The sequence below is a fragment of the Schistocerca serialis genome, chromosome 2, assembly GCF_023864345.2.
Source record: "Schistocerca serialis cubense isolate TAMUIC-IGC-003099 chromosome 2, iqSchSeri2.2, whole genome shotgun sequence".
NCBI classification, from domain to species: domain Eukaryota; kingdom Metazoa; phylum Arthropoda; class Insecta; order Orthoptera; family Acrididae; genus Schistocerca; species Schistocerca serialis.
In genome coordinates, this window is record NC_064639.1 from 760,658,918 (window position 1) to 760,672,849 (window position 13,932).

Sequence of the window (13,932 nt, forward strand, 5' to 3'; positions counted from 1 at the left end):
GCCATGCTGGGCCATAGTCCGAAACAAAATTTCGTAATTGTAGTTAGACAAAAACAAAGACCAACATTGAAACTTTTGTGTAATATGGGCCGGAACTGGCTTTGACGGGTGGAACAACGATGTCAAAGGCATATGGTCGGTGACCAAATAGAACTTCCGATCGACAGAATTAATGCGGTGTGAGAGAACTGCTCTGATGCCGTGAGAAGATGCATTGACAGCCAAAAAAAGCGGTTTGAAGGGATTGAAAGGAATCAAACAGCGATCTTTCAACAAAGCAGATTTGTGCTTGTGGAAAGCAGCTTCACATTTCGAAGACCAAACAAAAAGAACATTCTTACACCGAATACAATGCAAAGGCACAGCAATCTGTGCTGCATTTGGTATAAACCAAATATAATAAGTGATTTTGCCCAACACAGACTGAAGTTCTTTCAAGTTCCTGGGTGCTGGCAAGTCTCTAATCGCACTGAGATGTGACAGTGAGGGGTGGACACCCTGTCCTTTAATCATATGTCCTAAATATTGAATCTCAGTTTGAAAAAATTTGCACTTGTCTCTGTTACACTTTAGTCCTGCCTGCAAAAGTACTGTAAATAAGGCACGCAAATTCTGCAAATGTTCGTCAGGGGTGCGACATGAATCAACTATATCGTCCAGATAATTTGAGCAACCAGGGACAGTGGCACACAACTGCTGCAAGTAAGACTGAAAAATAGCAGGAGCCGAAGCACAACTGAACGGAAGGCGGCAAAACTGGAACAAGCCAAGGTGGGTGTTGATCACAGAATAGTGCTGCGACTGTTCGTCGATTGGAATCTGAAAGTATGCGTCCCACAAGTCAATCGTGGAAAAGAATTTTCCTGCACCAAGCTTATCAAAAATGTCATCAGGACACAGTAAGGGAAATGTAGCTACTACTGTCTGGGGATTTACTGTAGACTTAAAATCACCACAAATACATAGACGACCGTTTGGTTTCGTCACACACACTATAGGCGAAGCCCATGGTGAAGCAGAAACAGGTTCAGTGACACCACAGTCTTGCAAATGTGTAAGTTCAGCAGCTACGGCATCACACAGTGCGTATGGAACTGGGCGTGCGCGCCGAAAACAGGCATGGCATTGTCTTTAACTACAACATGCGCTGCAAAGTCCGTGGCACAACCAAAGCCATCAGAAAAGAGTTCAGCAAAATCATCGTATAGTGCGGCAACACTGTCTGGATGGTCACTAGTGTTGATACAAAGTACATTGTCCTGAATTGCGAGGTCAAAAAGTTCAAGTGCGTCCATGCCAAAAATGTTCGTAGCATCAATAGAGTGGAGCACATGGAAAGACACTGTACGGGTTGTTGCTCCATATGTGGCTTGCAAACTACACACTCTGAGCACTGAGATTTCCTGTCCAGTAAATGCAGTCAGTGTGGAATGCGAACGACGAAGTGGGGGCGAACCGAGCAAGTCATACGTTGATTTGCTCAGTAAAGAAACTGATGCACCAGTGTCCGGTTGCAGGCGAACAGAATGTCCACAAATGTTCAAAGTAACAAAAAGTTTCCGCACATCATGCTGAATGCGAGAGGAAGTGTCTGGCAAAACTTGATTCACATGACGAGCTGTCGAAGCACGTGAAGCAGAAGGCTGTGAATAAATGGCATAAACATTCATAGGCTGATGTGAATCATGACCATGGCAGTTTCCGTTGCGGTGACACCCACATGAATGGGAGACAAATTGTGAATTAGAGTTTCTCTTATTACACACAGCTTGCATATGTCTTTTCTTATTACAGAAATAACAACTGTGATTGACAGGATGGGCAACTGTCCCGTGGGTGGGCACGAAAGCAGTTCGGATATGATTTTAGTTTCTTACAGGGTGCCTGGTCTGAAACGTGTTCACGAGCGCGCGAGTGGTGCGGCGTGGCTTGGCTGGCTGGCTGGGGCCGGGCGAAAGGGCATGTGTTGTGCCGCACTAACAGTACACACACCTGGGGTCACGTCAAACGCGGAAGGAGCCATGTCTAATGTATCTTGTCTATCTAGCAAGTCCACTACATCGTGCAAAGACGGGTTTTTAAATCTGAGGATTTGTTCGCGGATGCGGTGATCCGCCAGATTCTGCGCAATAGCGTCTCTAATGATTATATCCGCATATGAGCGTCCACACGAGCAATTAAAGTCATAGTCAGAAGTTAGTCCCAGAAGGTCTGCTAACCAAGATTTATTCGACTAAGTAGGGCCACACCAGAGACGAAAGAATTTGTAGCGTGTAGCTACCACATTTACACTGTCACGGAAGTGGGAATTCAAAGCGTTGATCACTTCATCGTAAGTTTTAGTGTCTAGGCGCGTGGTGGGAAACAACTTGATGAGCACACGGTATAACACAACACCTGCATTGGCAATGAAAAAGGCAAGGTGCTCTGTACCTGGTATGTTGTATGCTGTGAAGTGTGCCTCGAGCTGGATGATGTATTCTGGCCAGCGTTCAACGTCAGTATTGAAGGCACGAAATGGTGGTGCCGTCAGCGACGGCATCGGTACAGGCGGTGGCATTGGAGGTGCCGAAGTAGCTGCAGTTTGTAGTGTGACCAGTCCATTTATGGCAGCAAGCAGCTGCGTCATTTGCTGAGCCTGAAAACGTGCAAGAATCGACAGCGAAGCCTGTTCCTGTAGCGCTGCCATGGTTTACACAAATGAAAGTCTTATACTGAGGCTAGCACGAAAAGAAAGCAGTACCGAGCAAAAAGGAGCTGTTAGGAGGGTAAAGGGAGTCCTCGTTCCCAACTTTTGTATCCCACCTGGAAGGCGGCACGTGTTTTTTTTAGCAACTAGAGTAATACATATCCTTGCCCTGAGGTGCGAAGCTGAAGCGAAGTGTCCCGGCCATCTGCTCTTGATCAAATGGGGAGAATCTGGAGCGGAGCTCTTAGGTCTGCACAGTACCGACTAGAGGGCACTGTCGTCGGTGTCTGTTGTAGTGCCAACCTAATAACTTTACTATGCCATGGCATCGTTGCTATCGACACCACAACAATCATGTTCATTGATGATGTACTCATGATCTGGACTCAAGGCCATGACACTCTGTCTTCACTCCTTCACAACCAGAACGTCTTCTCTCTCATCTTCTTCACCTGGTCCTTTTCAATCTGCCATGTCACCTTCCTGGACATTTACCTCCTCCTCTCTGACTTCTCCACCACCCCTCTGTCCTCTGTCCATATTAAACCCACCAACCACAAACAGCACGTGTATTTTGACAGCTGTTATCCCTTTCACAGCAAAAAATTCCTGGCAACCCGGGGGATGGCATATCTGCAGTGACAAGAACTCCCTTGCCCAATATGCTGAGGGTCTCCAAGGGTTTCACAGACAAGCATTGTCCCCCAGACCTAGTCAGCAAACATATTTCTTGTACCATTTCTCCTCGCACCACCCCAAAGAACCAGCCACAAAGGAGTACCCTGTTTGCCACTCAGCGTCACCCCGGACTGGAACAACAGAACCACATCCTTCACCAGGGTGTTGATTACCATCACCATGCTCTGAAATAAGAGACATTCTATCCAACATCCTTCCCAACCCTGCTAAAGTGGTGTTCCATCACCCACTCAACCTCCAAATCATCCTAGTCCATTTCTATGTCACTCTCATCCAATCTCTTGCCAAAAGGATCATCTCCCTGCAGAAGACTCAAGTGCAAGACCTGCCCAATCCACCCACCCGCCCAATCCACCCACACGACTGAAATAGGTTTCAGTCGTGTCACAGGCTTATCCTGCCACATCAGTGGCCAGGCCACCTGTGAAAGCAGCCATGTCATTTACCAGCTCTGCTGCAATCATTGCACAGTTTTTTATATTGGCATGACTAGCAACCAGCTGTCCACCAGGATGAACGACCACGTCAAACTGTGCCCTAGAGCAAAGTAGATCATCCTGTGGCACAACATGCAGCTGAACATAACAGACTTAATTTCAATGGCTGCTTCATTACTCGAGCCATCTGGACTCTTCCCTCCACCACTAGCTTTTCTGAACTGTGCAGATGGGAGTTATTCTTACAACACATTCTCTGCTTCTGTAATTATCCTGGCCTCAACCTCTGGTAACATACTGTCCCCACATCCTCCACCCAACAGTTTCCACCCTCTTTGTCCTATCACCACCTCCCAATTCTCGTTTCCCACCCCCATTATGTGCTGCCTTTTGCCAATACACCAACCCCTCTTCCCCTGCTCCTCTCCATTTTCTCTCTGTTCTCGCCCTCTCACCCCCCCCCCCCCCCCCCCTACCGCCCACAGCCTCTCGAGGCATCGCCTCTTGGCAGACAAGACACTCTGCCAGATAGCGCTTTTCTCTCCCCTGTCCATACACTGCTATTCCTTCCTCTTTCCTGCCCCCTCCAGATTGTTGCTTCCATTCCACTTGACAGTTGCCTTCAGGTCCAAATTGCCAGAGACGGCGATCATGTGTGCGTGAGATGTGCTTGCTTGTGTGTTTCTTTTTCCTTTCACGATGAAGGCTGTAGCTGAAACCTAATTTGTAAGTGTCTTTTAATTGTGCCTGTGTACAACATGATGGTTTTTTAAATATGACATACTTGGAATGAGATAGTATTGCAATCAGCACAGTAATATTGACTGTCTGTGGATTTTCTTCCCATTAGCATCACACACGTGTCTGTTCATTGCATAGTGCCTTGTGCAATATTGTTTCCTTTTTGTAGGACGTATAGATGTGGGAAAATATTTTCTTGGCCGAAGAACTGTCAGCGCTTTTCTTGCCCCCTCAGCTTATAGATCTATACTATGACAATTTGTGGTATTTGCATCTATTAGTTACAGTCTACAGCAAGGACTTCTTTTTACAGATACATTTCGAAAATAGAAGTTTCGAATTCCAAAGAATCAAGTAAGGTTTTTGTTAAATCATTGTTTCCTGACAGACGTTGGCCTAACTGTGGATTCATCACTCCCTTTTGACAATTCTCTGCTTGTACCATCCATTGTTATGGACAGATCTCAGCAGTGGCATGTCCATTGTTGGTGATTTTACTTGTTTGAGCAATAGGCCATCATCTACGGGATGTCTCTGCACCAAGCATTTTGTCTGTTATGCTGGAATGATCCTCAGAGAGTGTAAAGACTTCATTAGTTGTCATTCAAACACAAACAAGCTCAGCAGGCCTAAGTTACAAATATGTTCCTTTACTTGTTATTGCTCACCACTATTCTGAACCATAACTGAATTGATCTGAATATCTATTAGCATTTTCAACTTAAGTTACTCACTAATTCTTCATCCAGGGAGAGCTTGCAGGACTGCACAACATGTGATCATCTAGCATTTCAGAGTGCAATTTTGGAGACTTGGTAAACAAAAAGTTGAATCGTTCTCATACCAGCTACGGATCTGTGAATATTCTTTTATATTTTGAGTCTGGAGCTAAAACTTTGAAACTGTTACCTTGTTAATCCTTTGCAGTGTGTACAAATTCAAGCATCAAGTCCTAATTTGCATTTCCTATTTGATTAATTCAACTATTTATGTCTGGCACACTGAGCAGTACCAGCTGCTCTTATCAAGAGAACATATAATTGTCTAAGAATGGAAAGAAATAAGGTCATCCTTTTGACAATGAAATCATTAGAGACAGAGCAAAATCTTTGATTGGATGAGAGTGGGGAAGAGTATCGAGTGTGCCCTTTTCAAGGAAACAATACTGGTATTTACCTTGATTGGTTTAAGGAAACTACATAAAACCTACCTATGGGTAGTCTTTGTTGTACAACTGGAGTTAGTTATAGGATGTTCAGTAACATTTCTTGTTATTCTCTTAGAAACTCATTCTTCCTTTTTTTTTCACAGCAGTATTGTGTTTTTTATTTTTGGTTTTTGTGGCAATTCCTGGCATAATTATATATTTACATGTCTGTTTCAGGTGGAACAGGAGATATCACAGAAACCCAACTAACAGGAGAAATCCAAGTGGTAGGTCAAAGTTCAGATCATTCCATCATCCTGCACAACACAGACACACATCCAGAACAGCCAACTTCCAGGAAGAAACCACAGAATATAATTGGCAAAATCTTCGTAATGTGTCTGAAAATGCTGAAAGTTGGTCAGATTTTAAGAAGCTGCTTGGTGGCAAAAATTGCGAAGAGCCTTCAGTGGAATCAAAATTAGAAACATCAGTGAAAGCAGAAGATGGTGATGATGAGGTGGAAGAAGAGGAGCAGGAGGAGGAACAAGTGGAGTCTTTGGATGAGGAAGCTGAAGAGGAAGAAGTTGAATGGAAACCATTACTTCAGCCTTCAGACTGTACAGACATAGGTAAAATAAAAAGTCAGTTTTTTCCCAACGCAAAGAAAATTAAAGCTCAATACCGTGCCAGAGACAAGAAGGGAAATTTATATATGATATTGAGGTTGATAGTAATATTAAAAATGTCAGACACTTGGCATAAGTATTAGTCTATCAAATTCCACCTAGTCAGTAAATGTATAAGTGTCATTTATATTTTCTTAGTTGATGTGAGGTTTGGTATTACCCGCTAAACAGTTTTTGGCTATATTGCTGAACACACACTCTGCTAGCTTTCATGTGTTAATAAATAAATTACGTTCCTGTCATGACTCCGTAGTGAATATTTATACACCTGACACTATGTGAGTGCACTGAGCCTTGGCTATTGCATTGGTATTGCTTGATAATTATTTTGGTAAATATTGGCATATGAACCTAAAATCTGCATGAACTGGCAAATATATGCGAGTGAGTGAATAAATGTTTTATTTTGTATACTTCATCCATACTCCAAAAGCCTCTTCAGAATGTTTGCTAGAGAGTATGTCTAATGCCACTACCATTTTGTTATTCCTCTTTCTATTCAAGAATGGTGTGGAGAACAACAACTGTCCATAAGTCTCAATGTGAATTCTGATATAATGTCATTGCTATTTTACGAGATATATGTGGGAGAAAATATGTTGCTTGGCTCTTCTTGAAACATACTCTTCCTTGTGATCCACAACATATTTCCTATAGCATCATGAGTCTTTAATGTTTTTCCCCTCCCTAACCAATCTTCTGACTGGTTTGATGTGGCCCGCCATGAATTCCTCACATGTGGCGACCTCTTGATCTCATAGCAGCTCTTGCAACAAACCACCTCAGTTATATCTGGGGTGTACTCCAAACTCTTGTTTTCAGCCTAGTTTTTTAGCCTCCTCAGCTCCCTCTAGTACTACGGAAGTTAATCCATGATGTCTTAACATGTCCTATCATCCTGTCCCTTCCTTTTGTCAGTGTTTTCCATATATTCCTTTCCTTGCCGATTCTGATGAGAACCTCCTTATTTCTTATCAGTTCACTTAATTTTCCATCACCACATCTCAAGCACTTCAATTCTCTTCTTTTCCAGTTTTCTCACAGTCCATGATTGACTCTCATATAGTGCTGTGTTCCACACACACATCCTCAAAAGTTTATCCCTCAAAGTAAAGCAGATGTTCGATACTAATAGGCACATTTTGATCAGAAATGCCTTCTGAACTCATGCTAGTCTGCGTATTACGTCCTCCTTGCTTTGTCTTTCATAGGTTACTTTCCTTCCGAGGTAGCAGAATTCGTCTACTTCATGGTCCTCAATGTTGGTAGTAAGTTTCTCTCTAATCTCATTTCCGCCACTCCTCAGTACTTTTATCTTTCTTTGGTATACTCTCAATCAGTTTTCTGTGCTCAGTAAGCTGCTCATTCCTTTCAGTTTGTCCTGTAATAATTCCTAGATTGACTTCTATATAGAGATGAAACAGTATTTTTATTTATTGTATTATGAAAACAAATACAGATATACATCTCCAGATACAGTTCCATGATCAATTTGATCGCTTCATCCAATGCGTAGTGAACATCCATTATTGTTGCTTCGTATGCTCGAAGAGGACAGTCAGCAACAGTATGGTGGATTGACTGTAAGGGGACACCACAGTCCCATCTTGCAGAACTATCTCATCTCCACTTGTGCAGTAGATAACTACATCTGCCTTATTTCGTTCAAATCCAGTTGTTATCCTCCATTGGTGTCTAGGAAGATCGAATCCTTGTATCCATATGAAAGCTTCTGAACTAGATGTTTGTTGACACCTGATGGCTGCTCCCACTGGCTTTTCCACGAATGGTTGGCACTGAAAAAGGACCCAACAAGGTTATTTGCTGTGCAGCATTTTAAGAGAATAAAAAAGTTTAGAAACTAATATAAAAAATTGAACGGTTATGTGATGACTGTCATATTTGAAAAATCATAAAAAGTGTATGACTCTTTTTATACCTAATTTAACATTCAAAACAAATTTTCTAGTAATGTGTTGCACTAAAGTAAGTGCTCATATTAAACTACATACATGTAAAAACAAAGATGATGAGACTTACCAAACAAAAGCGCTGGCAGGTCGATAGACACGCAAATGAACACAAACATACACACAAAATTCAAGCTTTCGCAACAAACGGTTGCTTCATCAGGAAAGAGGGAAGGAGAGGGAAAGACGAAAGGATGTGGGTTTTAAGGGAGAGGGTAAGGAGTCATTCCAATCTTGGAAGCGGAAAGACTTACCTTAAGGGGAAAAAAGGACAGGTATACACTTGCACACACACACACATCCATCCGCACATACACAGACACAAGCAGACATTTCGTGTGTATGTGCGGATGGATATCCCTAAGGTAAGTCTTTCCGCTCCCGGGATTGGAATGACTCCTTACCCTCTCCCTTATAACCCACATCCTTTCATCTTTCCCTCTCCTTCCCTCTTTCATGATGAGGCAACAGTTTGTTGCGAAAGCTTGAATTTCGTGTGTATGTTTGTGTTTGTTTGTGTGTCTATCGACCTGCCAGCACTTTTGTTCGGTAAGTCACATCATTATATTAGCATATTGTTAAGTAGATCTGTAAGTTTACAACGTGGGATAACACTAGTGAATTTCAAAAGAAATCCTTACTGCCAAACCAGTATCGTAAGCAGCTGATAGATCCGAGCTACTGATTTCTTTTCATACCTATTTTCGATATTAGTGGTGATCATTACAACTTCTCTGTAGTCTGAATGTTGCTTCTGTAGGGATGTGTTTGTTGATTACTTCAAAAATTCTATTGTTTTAAGGTGGTGCATAAGATCATTGACTTTTTTTCGTAAGTTTAATGAACACAACACATACACATAACAGAGGCTTGAGTCATCAGTGGTATATTCTCCTTCACTATTTACAACAGTCTGCCAACACTGGGGTGAATATTTGATTCTCTGAATGTAGAAACTGTGTGGTTTTGTGGTGAAGAACTCGTTGAGGTCAGGTGAATAAGATGGGGTGTGAGATGACTTCTCATCACAACCTCTGTATGGTGTTTTTTGTCAGTCTGGCAAAATTGTGATGGGTGTTATCGTGGAGTAGCATCACTTCATGCAATCTTCCTGAACATTGTTCTGGGATTGCATCTGCAAGACATCTCAGTTGTTGTCAGTAAATGTCAGCAATGATGGTTACACCACGGGGAAGCACAACACCATCGCAGTTCCACAAGATGCATTACATTATCTTCTGTGGATGCGTGCAGATCTTTGTATGGGGAGTTGCTGCTTTGTTTGGGCTCAACTATTCCTTTATTTTCCTTATGTTAGCATAGACACAACATTCTTTGTCACCAGGAACGATACAGGTGATGAGGAGCTAGCAGAGATGCACATATGACCTCCCGCTGATTTTTGTGAGTTTGGCTTAGAGCTTGTGGTACCCATACACCCAATTTTTGAACCTTCCCCATTGCTCACAAATGTCTCACAATGGTGGAATGACCACAGTTCATTACATTTGCCAGTTCTCGAGTATACTGACATGAATCATTCTGGATTAATGCATTTAAGGATCTGCATCAAACACCAAAGGTCTTCTTAACATAGAGAATCACTACTGTCAAAACAATCCTCCTTAAAATGAAAAAGTCACTTTCTTGCCATACTTTGCCTAGTGGCATTATCCCCATACGTGGCACAAAGTGTCTATTTGCCTCTGCTACTGCTGTCTCCCCTAAATTGAACTCAAGAAGAAGAATATGTTGGAAATGTTTCAATTTCTCAACTTTTCACCCCGTTTTCTAGTGTCCATAGCTCCATTCACTATCTCCTAATGATACTATGTAAACTGAAATAACAACAGTGAATTGTGAATAAAAAATGACATTCGATAAATAAACCAAGAGCAACTGTATCAACACGCAATATAAAAATGCTACAAACTTATGCATCACCGTAATAGATCAGATGCTCAAGGAGTTTGTTTGTAACACTTAGAAGTGCTTTTGGACAGTAGTTCTCAATTTTTGTGTGTCTTTATTTGGTTTCAGTGTGGCTGATACTTTTGTTTTTGTTATCAGAAGCGTAAGGTTTCCTGTTTGTAGGGTGTTTGAGGAGGAGTCTGTAAGCCATTCTACTGTAGCTGGTTTATTGTGAATTACAAATCCAGGGTGTATTCTATCAAATCCATCTGCTTTTCTAAGTTTCAGACTTTTCATTGCAGCTTTGGTTTAATTATCTTAGAATGCATTGGAGAATTTAGAAGTATGTATAGCAGATCTTCTCTTGGTCTTCAATTAAAATTTGATAACCCTTTTGAATTACTTGTCTTTTGTATGCTTGGAAACTGATACTAGATGTACAGCAAAATCATTCAAACTGATGGCAGTTTCTGATCTTTCGATTGCAGGATTTGATGAAAGTAGTTTCCTAATAATAGACCAGGCTTTTTTTGCTAGAGTGGGTGTAGTCTAAGGATTCTGTTGTTCTCTGGCAGGTCTTTCTTTGACCCTGATCCAAGAATTGGAGGAGACCTATTGCTTTGTCAGAGTTTGGATGTTACTCATATTCTCTTAGATGTTTCTCATCCTCTGCACTCCAACCAGAGATATAATCTTTGTGCTATGTGGTATCCTGTAGGAATGCATCACTAACTGCACTTTTAATAATCCCAACAAATTTACTGTACAGGGCTATTACAAATGACTGAAGCGATTTCATAAATTCACTGTAGCTCCATTCATTGACATATGGTCACGACAGACTACAGATACGTAGAAAAACTCATAAAATTTTGTTCGGCTGAAGCCGCACTTCAGGTTTCTGCCGCCAGAGCGCTCGAGAGCGTAGTGAGACAAAATGGCGACAGGAGCCGAGAAAGCGTATGTCGTGCTTGAAATGCACTCACATCAGTCAGTCATAACAGTGCAACGACACTTCAGGACGAAGTTCAACAAAGATCCACCAATTGCTATCTCCATTCGGCGATGGTATGTGCAGTTTAAAGCTTCTGGATGCCTCTGTAAGGGGAAATCAACGGGTCGGCCTGCAGTGAGCGAAGAAACGGTTGAACGTGTGCGGGCATGTTTCATGCGTAGCCCGTGGAATTCGACGAATAAAGCAAGCAGGGAGCTAAACGTACCACAACCGACGGTTTGGAAAATCTTACGGAAAAGGCTAAAGCAGAAGCCTTACCGTTTACAATTGCTACAAGCCCTGACACCTGATGACAAAGTCAAACGCTTTGAATTTTCGGCGCGGTTGCAACAGCTCATGGAAGAGGATGCGTTCAGTGCGAAACTTGTTTTCAGTGATGAAGCAACATTTTTTCTTAACGGTGAAGTGAACAGACACAATGTGCGAATCTGGGCGGTAGAGAATCCTCACTCATTCGTACAGCAAATTCGCAATTCACCAAAAGTTAACGTGTGTTGTGCAGTCTCACGGTTTAAAGTTTACAGCCCCTTTTTCTTCTGCAAAAAAAACGATACAGGACACGTGTATCTGGACATGCTGGAAAATTGGCTCATGCCACAACTGGAGACCGACAGCGCCGACTTCATCTTTCAACAGGATGGTGCTCCACCGCACTTCCATCATGATGTTCGGCATTTCTTAAACAGGAGATTGGAAAACCGATGGATCGGTCGTGGTGGAGATCATGATCAGCAATTCATGTCACGGCCTCCACACACTCCCGACTTAACCCCATGTGATTTCTTTCTGTGGGGTTATGTGAAAGATTCAGTGTTTAAACCTCCTCTACCAAGAAACGTGCCAGAACTGCGAGCTCGCATCAACGATGCTTTTGAACTCAGTGATGGGGACATGCTGCACCGAGTGTGGGAGGAAGTTGATTATCGGCTTGATGTCTGCCGAAACACTAAAGGGGCACATATCGAACATTTGTGAATGCCTAAAAAAACTTTTTTGAGTTTTTGTATGTGTGTGCAAAGCATTGTGAAAATATCTCAAATAATATATTGTAGAGCTGTGAAATTGCTTCAATCATTTGTAATGACCCTGTACTTGTTATAGGTGGGTTTGGTCCATCTAACATTGGAATCTCAGCAATATTGGGAAAGGTGACACATTGGGCCACAGACAGGCATAACATTTAGCTTCCAGCCAAAGCCGTCATCAGAAAAGAGTACACACACACACACACACACACACACACACACACACACACACGCACAAAAGCAAGCACATACATGACCACTATCTCTGACAGCTCGGACCAGAATGCAACTGTTACATAGAATGAAGGGGTGGGGGGGGGGGGGGGGGACGAGAGAAATGAGCACTGCCTGTCAGAGTGTAGAGGAGCAGAGAAGTGGAAAAGACTGGTGGGTGCGTTGGCACAGAGTGGGGCTCAATGATGATGAGGGGTCGCAAACTGAGAGTAGGTGATAGGTCCAGCCAAAGCCGTCATCAGAAAAGAGTACACACACACACACACACACACACACACACACAAAAGCAAGCACATACATGACCACTATCTCTGACAGCTCGGACCAGAATGCAACTGTTACATAGAATGAAGGGGTGGGGGGGGGGGGGGGGACGAGAGAAATGAGCACTGCCTGTCAGAGTGTAGAGGAGCAGAGAAGTGGAAAAGACTGGTGGGTGCGTTGGCACAGAGTGGGGCTCAATGATGATGAGGGGTCGCAAACTGAGAGTAGGTGATAGGTCAGAGGGATCAGAACTTTTTGGAGGGTGGGTGTGGGCACAGTAGGTTACAGTTCTCTGCACCCAAAATCATTCCGGCATCAACCTACTGTCCCCACACCCTCCACCCAATAGTATCCGCCACCTTAGTCCTACCAACTCCTCCCAGTTCACATCCCCTCACCCTCATTGTGCACCACTGTCTGCCAACACAACCACTAGTCTTTTCTCCTTTTCTGCTCCCCATCCCTCCTTCATACCCTCCCAATGCCGTACCTGGGAACCTTGTCTTGCTAGCATCTAGTCCCTGCACGCTCTGCCAGGCATTGCTCACTTCTCCCCCCACCCCCCCCACCCTCCCTCCCCCCACCCCCCACCCTTCTATTTCTGCCCCCTCCCCTTCCCATTCCGGATTGCTCCTGCCGTTAGAACGGAGTTGCGTTCTGGCCGAACATTGCCTTCTGGCTAGAGATAGCGGTCATGTATGTGTGTGGTTTTCTTACTTTGTGTGTGTGTGGTGAGTAGCAGTTTATGTTTTCATAATATTGTATATAAAGAGTAGTTATTTTGGCTTAATTATTTGTATCATCAGCTCATGTGTAGCAAAATATAAGAGAAATGAAAAGGATTTGGTAAAACACACACACACACACACACACACACACACACACACACACACACACACACCACTAGTATGCAATGCGTTGGGTGTCTGCCTCATCTTATTTGTTACATCTTACTTGTATTAGACTTAACTTTACCTGTAGGGATCTGGTTGAGAGGACTGTTATTCCCCTTGGTTCTCATTAGAACAGTGGTTCCCAACTTTTTCAAGACCATTACCCCTGTGTGCAGTCAGATTCAGCTAGTAATCCCCTCCCCACTGCCACAACTACC

The 13,932-nt window shown here is 43.1% G+C and overlaps 1 protein-coding gene across 2 annotated transcripts in view; it reads left to right on the plus strand.

The window, feature by feature from the left end:
* Positions 1–13,932, plus strand: part of LOC126457968 (uncharacterized) — a 158,278-nt gene that overhangs the window by 112,048 nt on the left and 32,298 nt on the right. For both annotated transcript variants that reach the window (XM_050094727.1, XM_050094728.1), the window contains exon 5: positions 5,951–6,345. In XM_050094727.1, the coding sequence (XP_049950684.1) occupies positions 5,951–6,345 (395 nt within the window). The remainder of the gene's footprint in view (positions 1–5,950; positions 6,346–13,932) is intronic.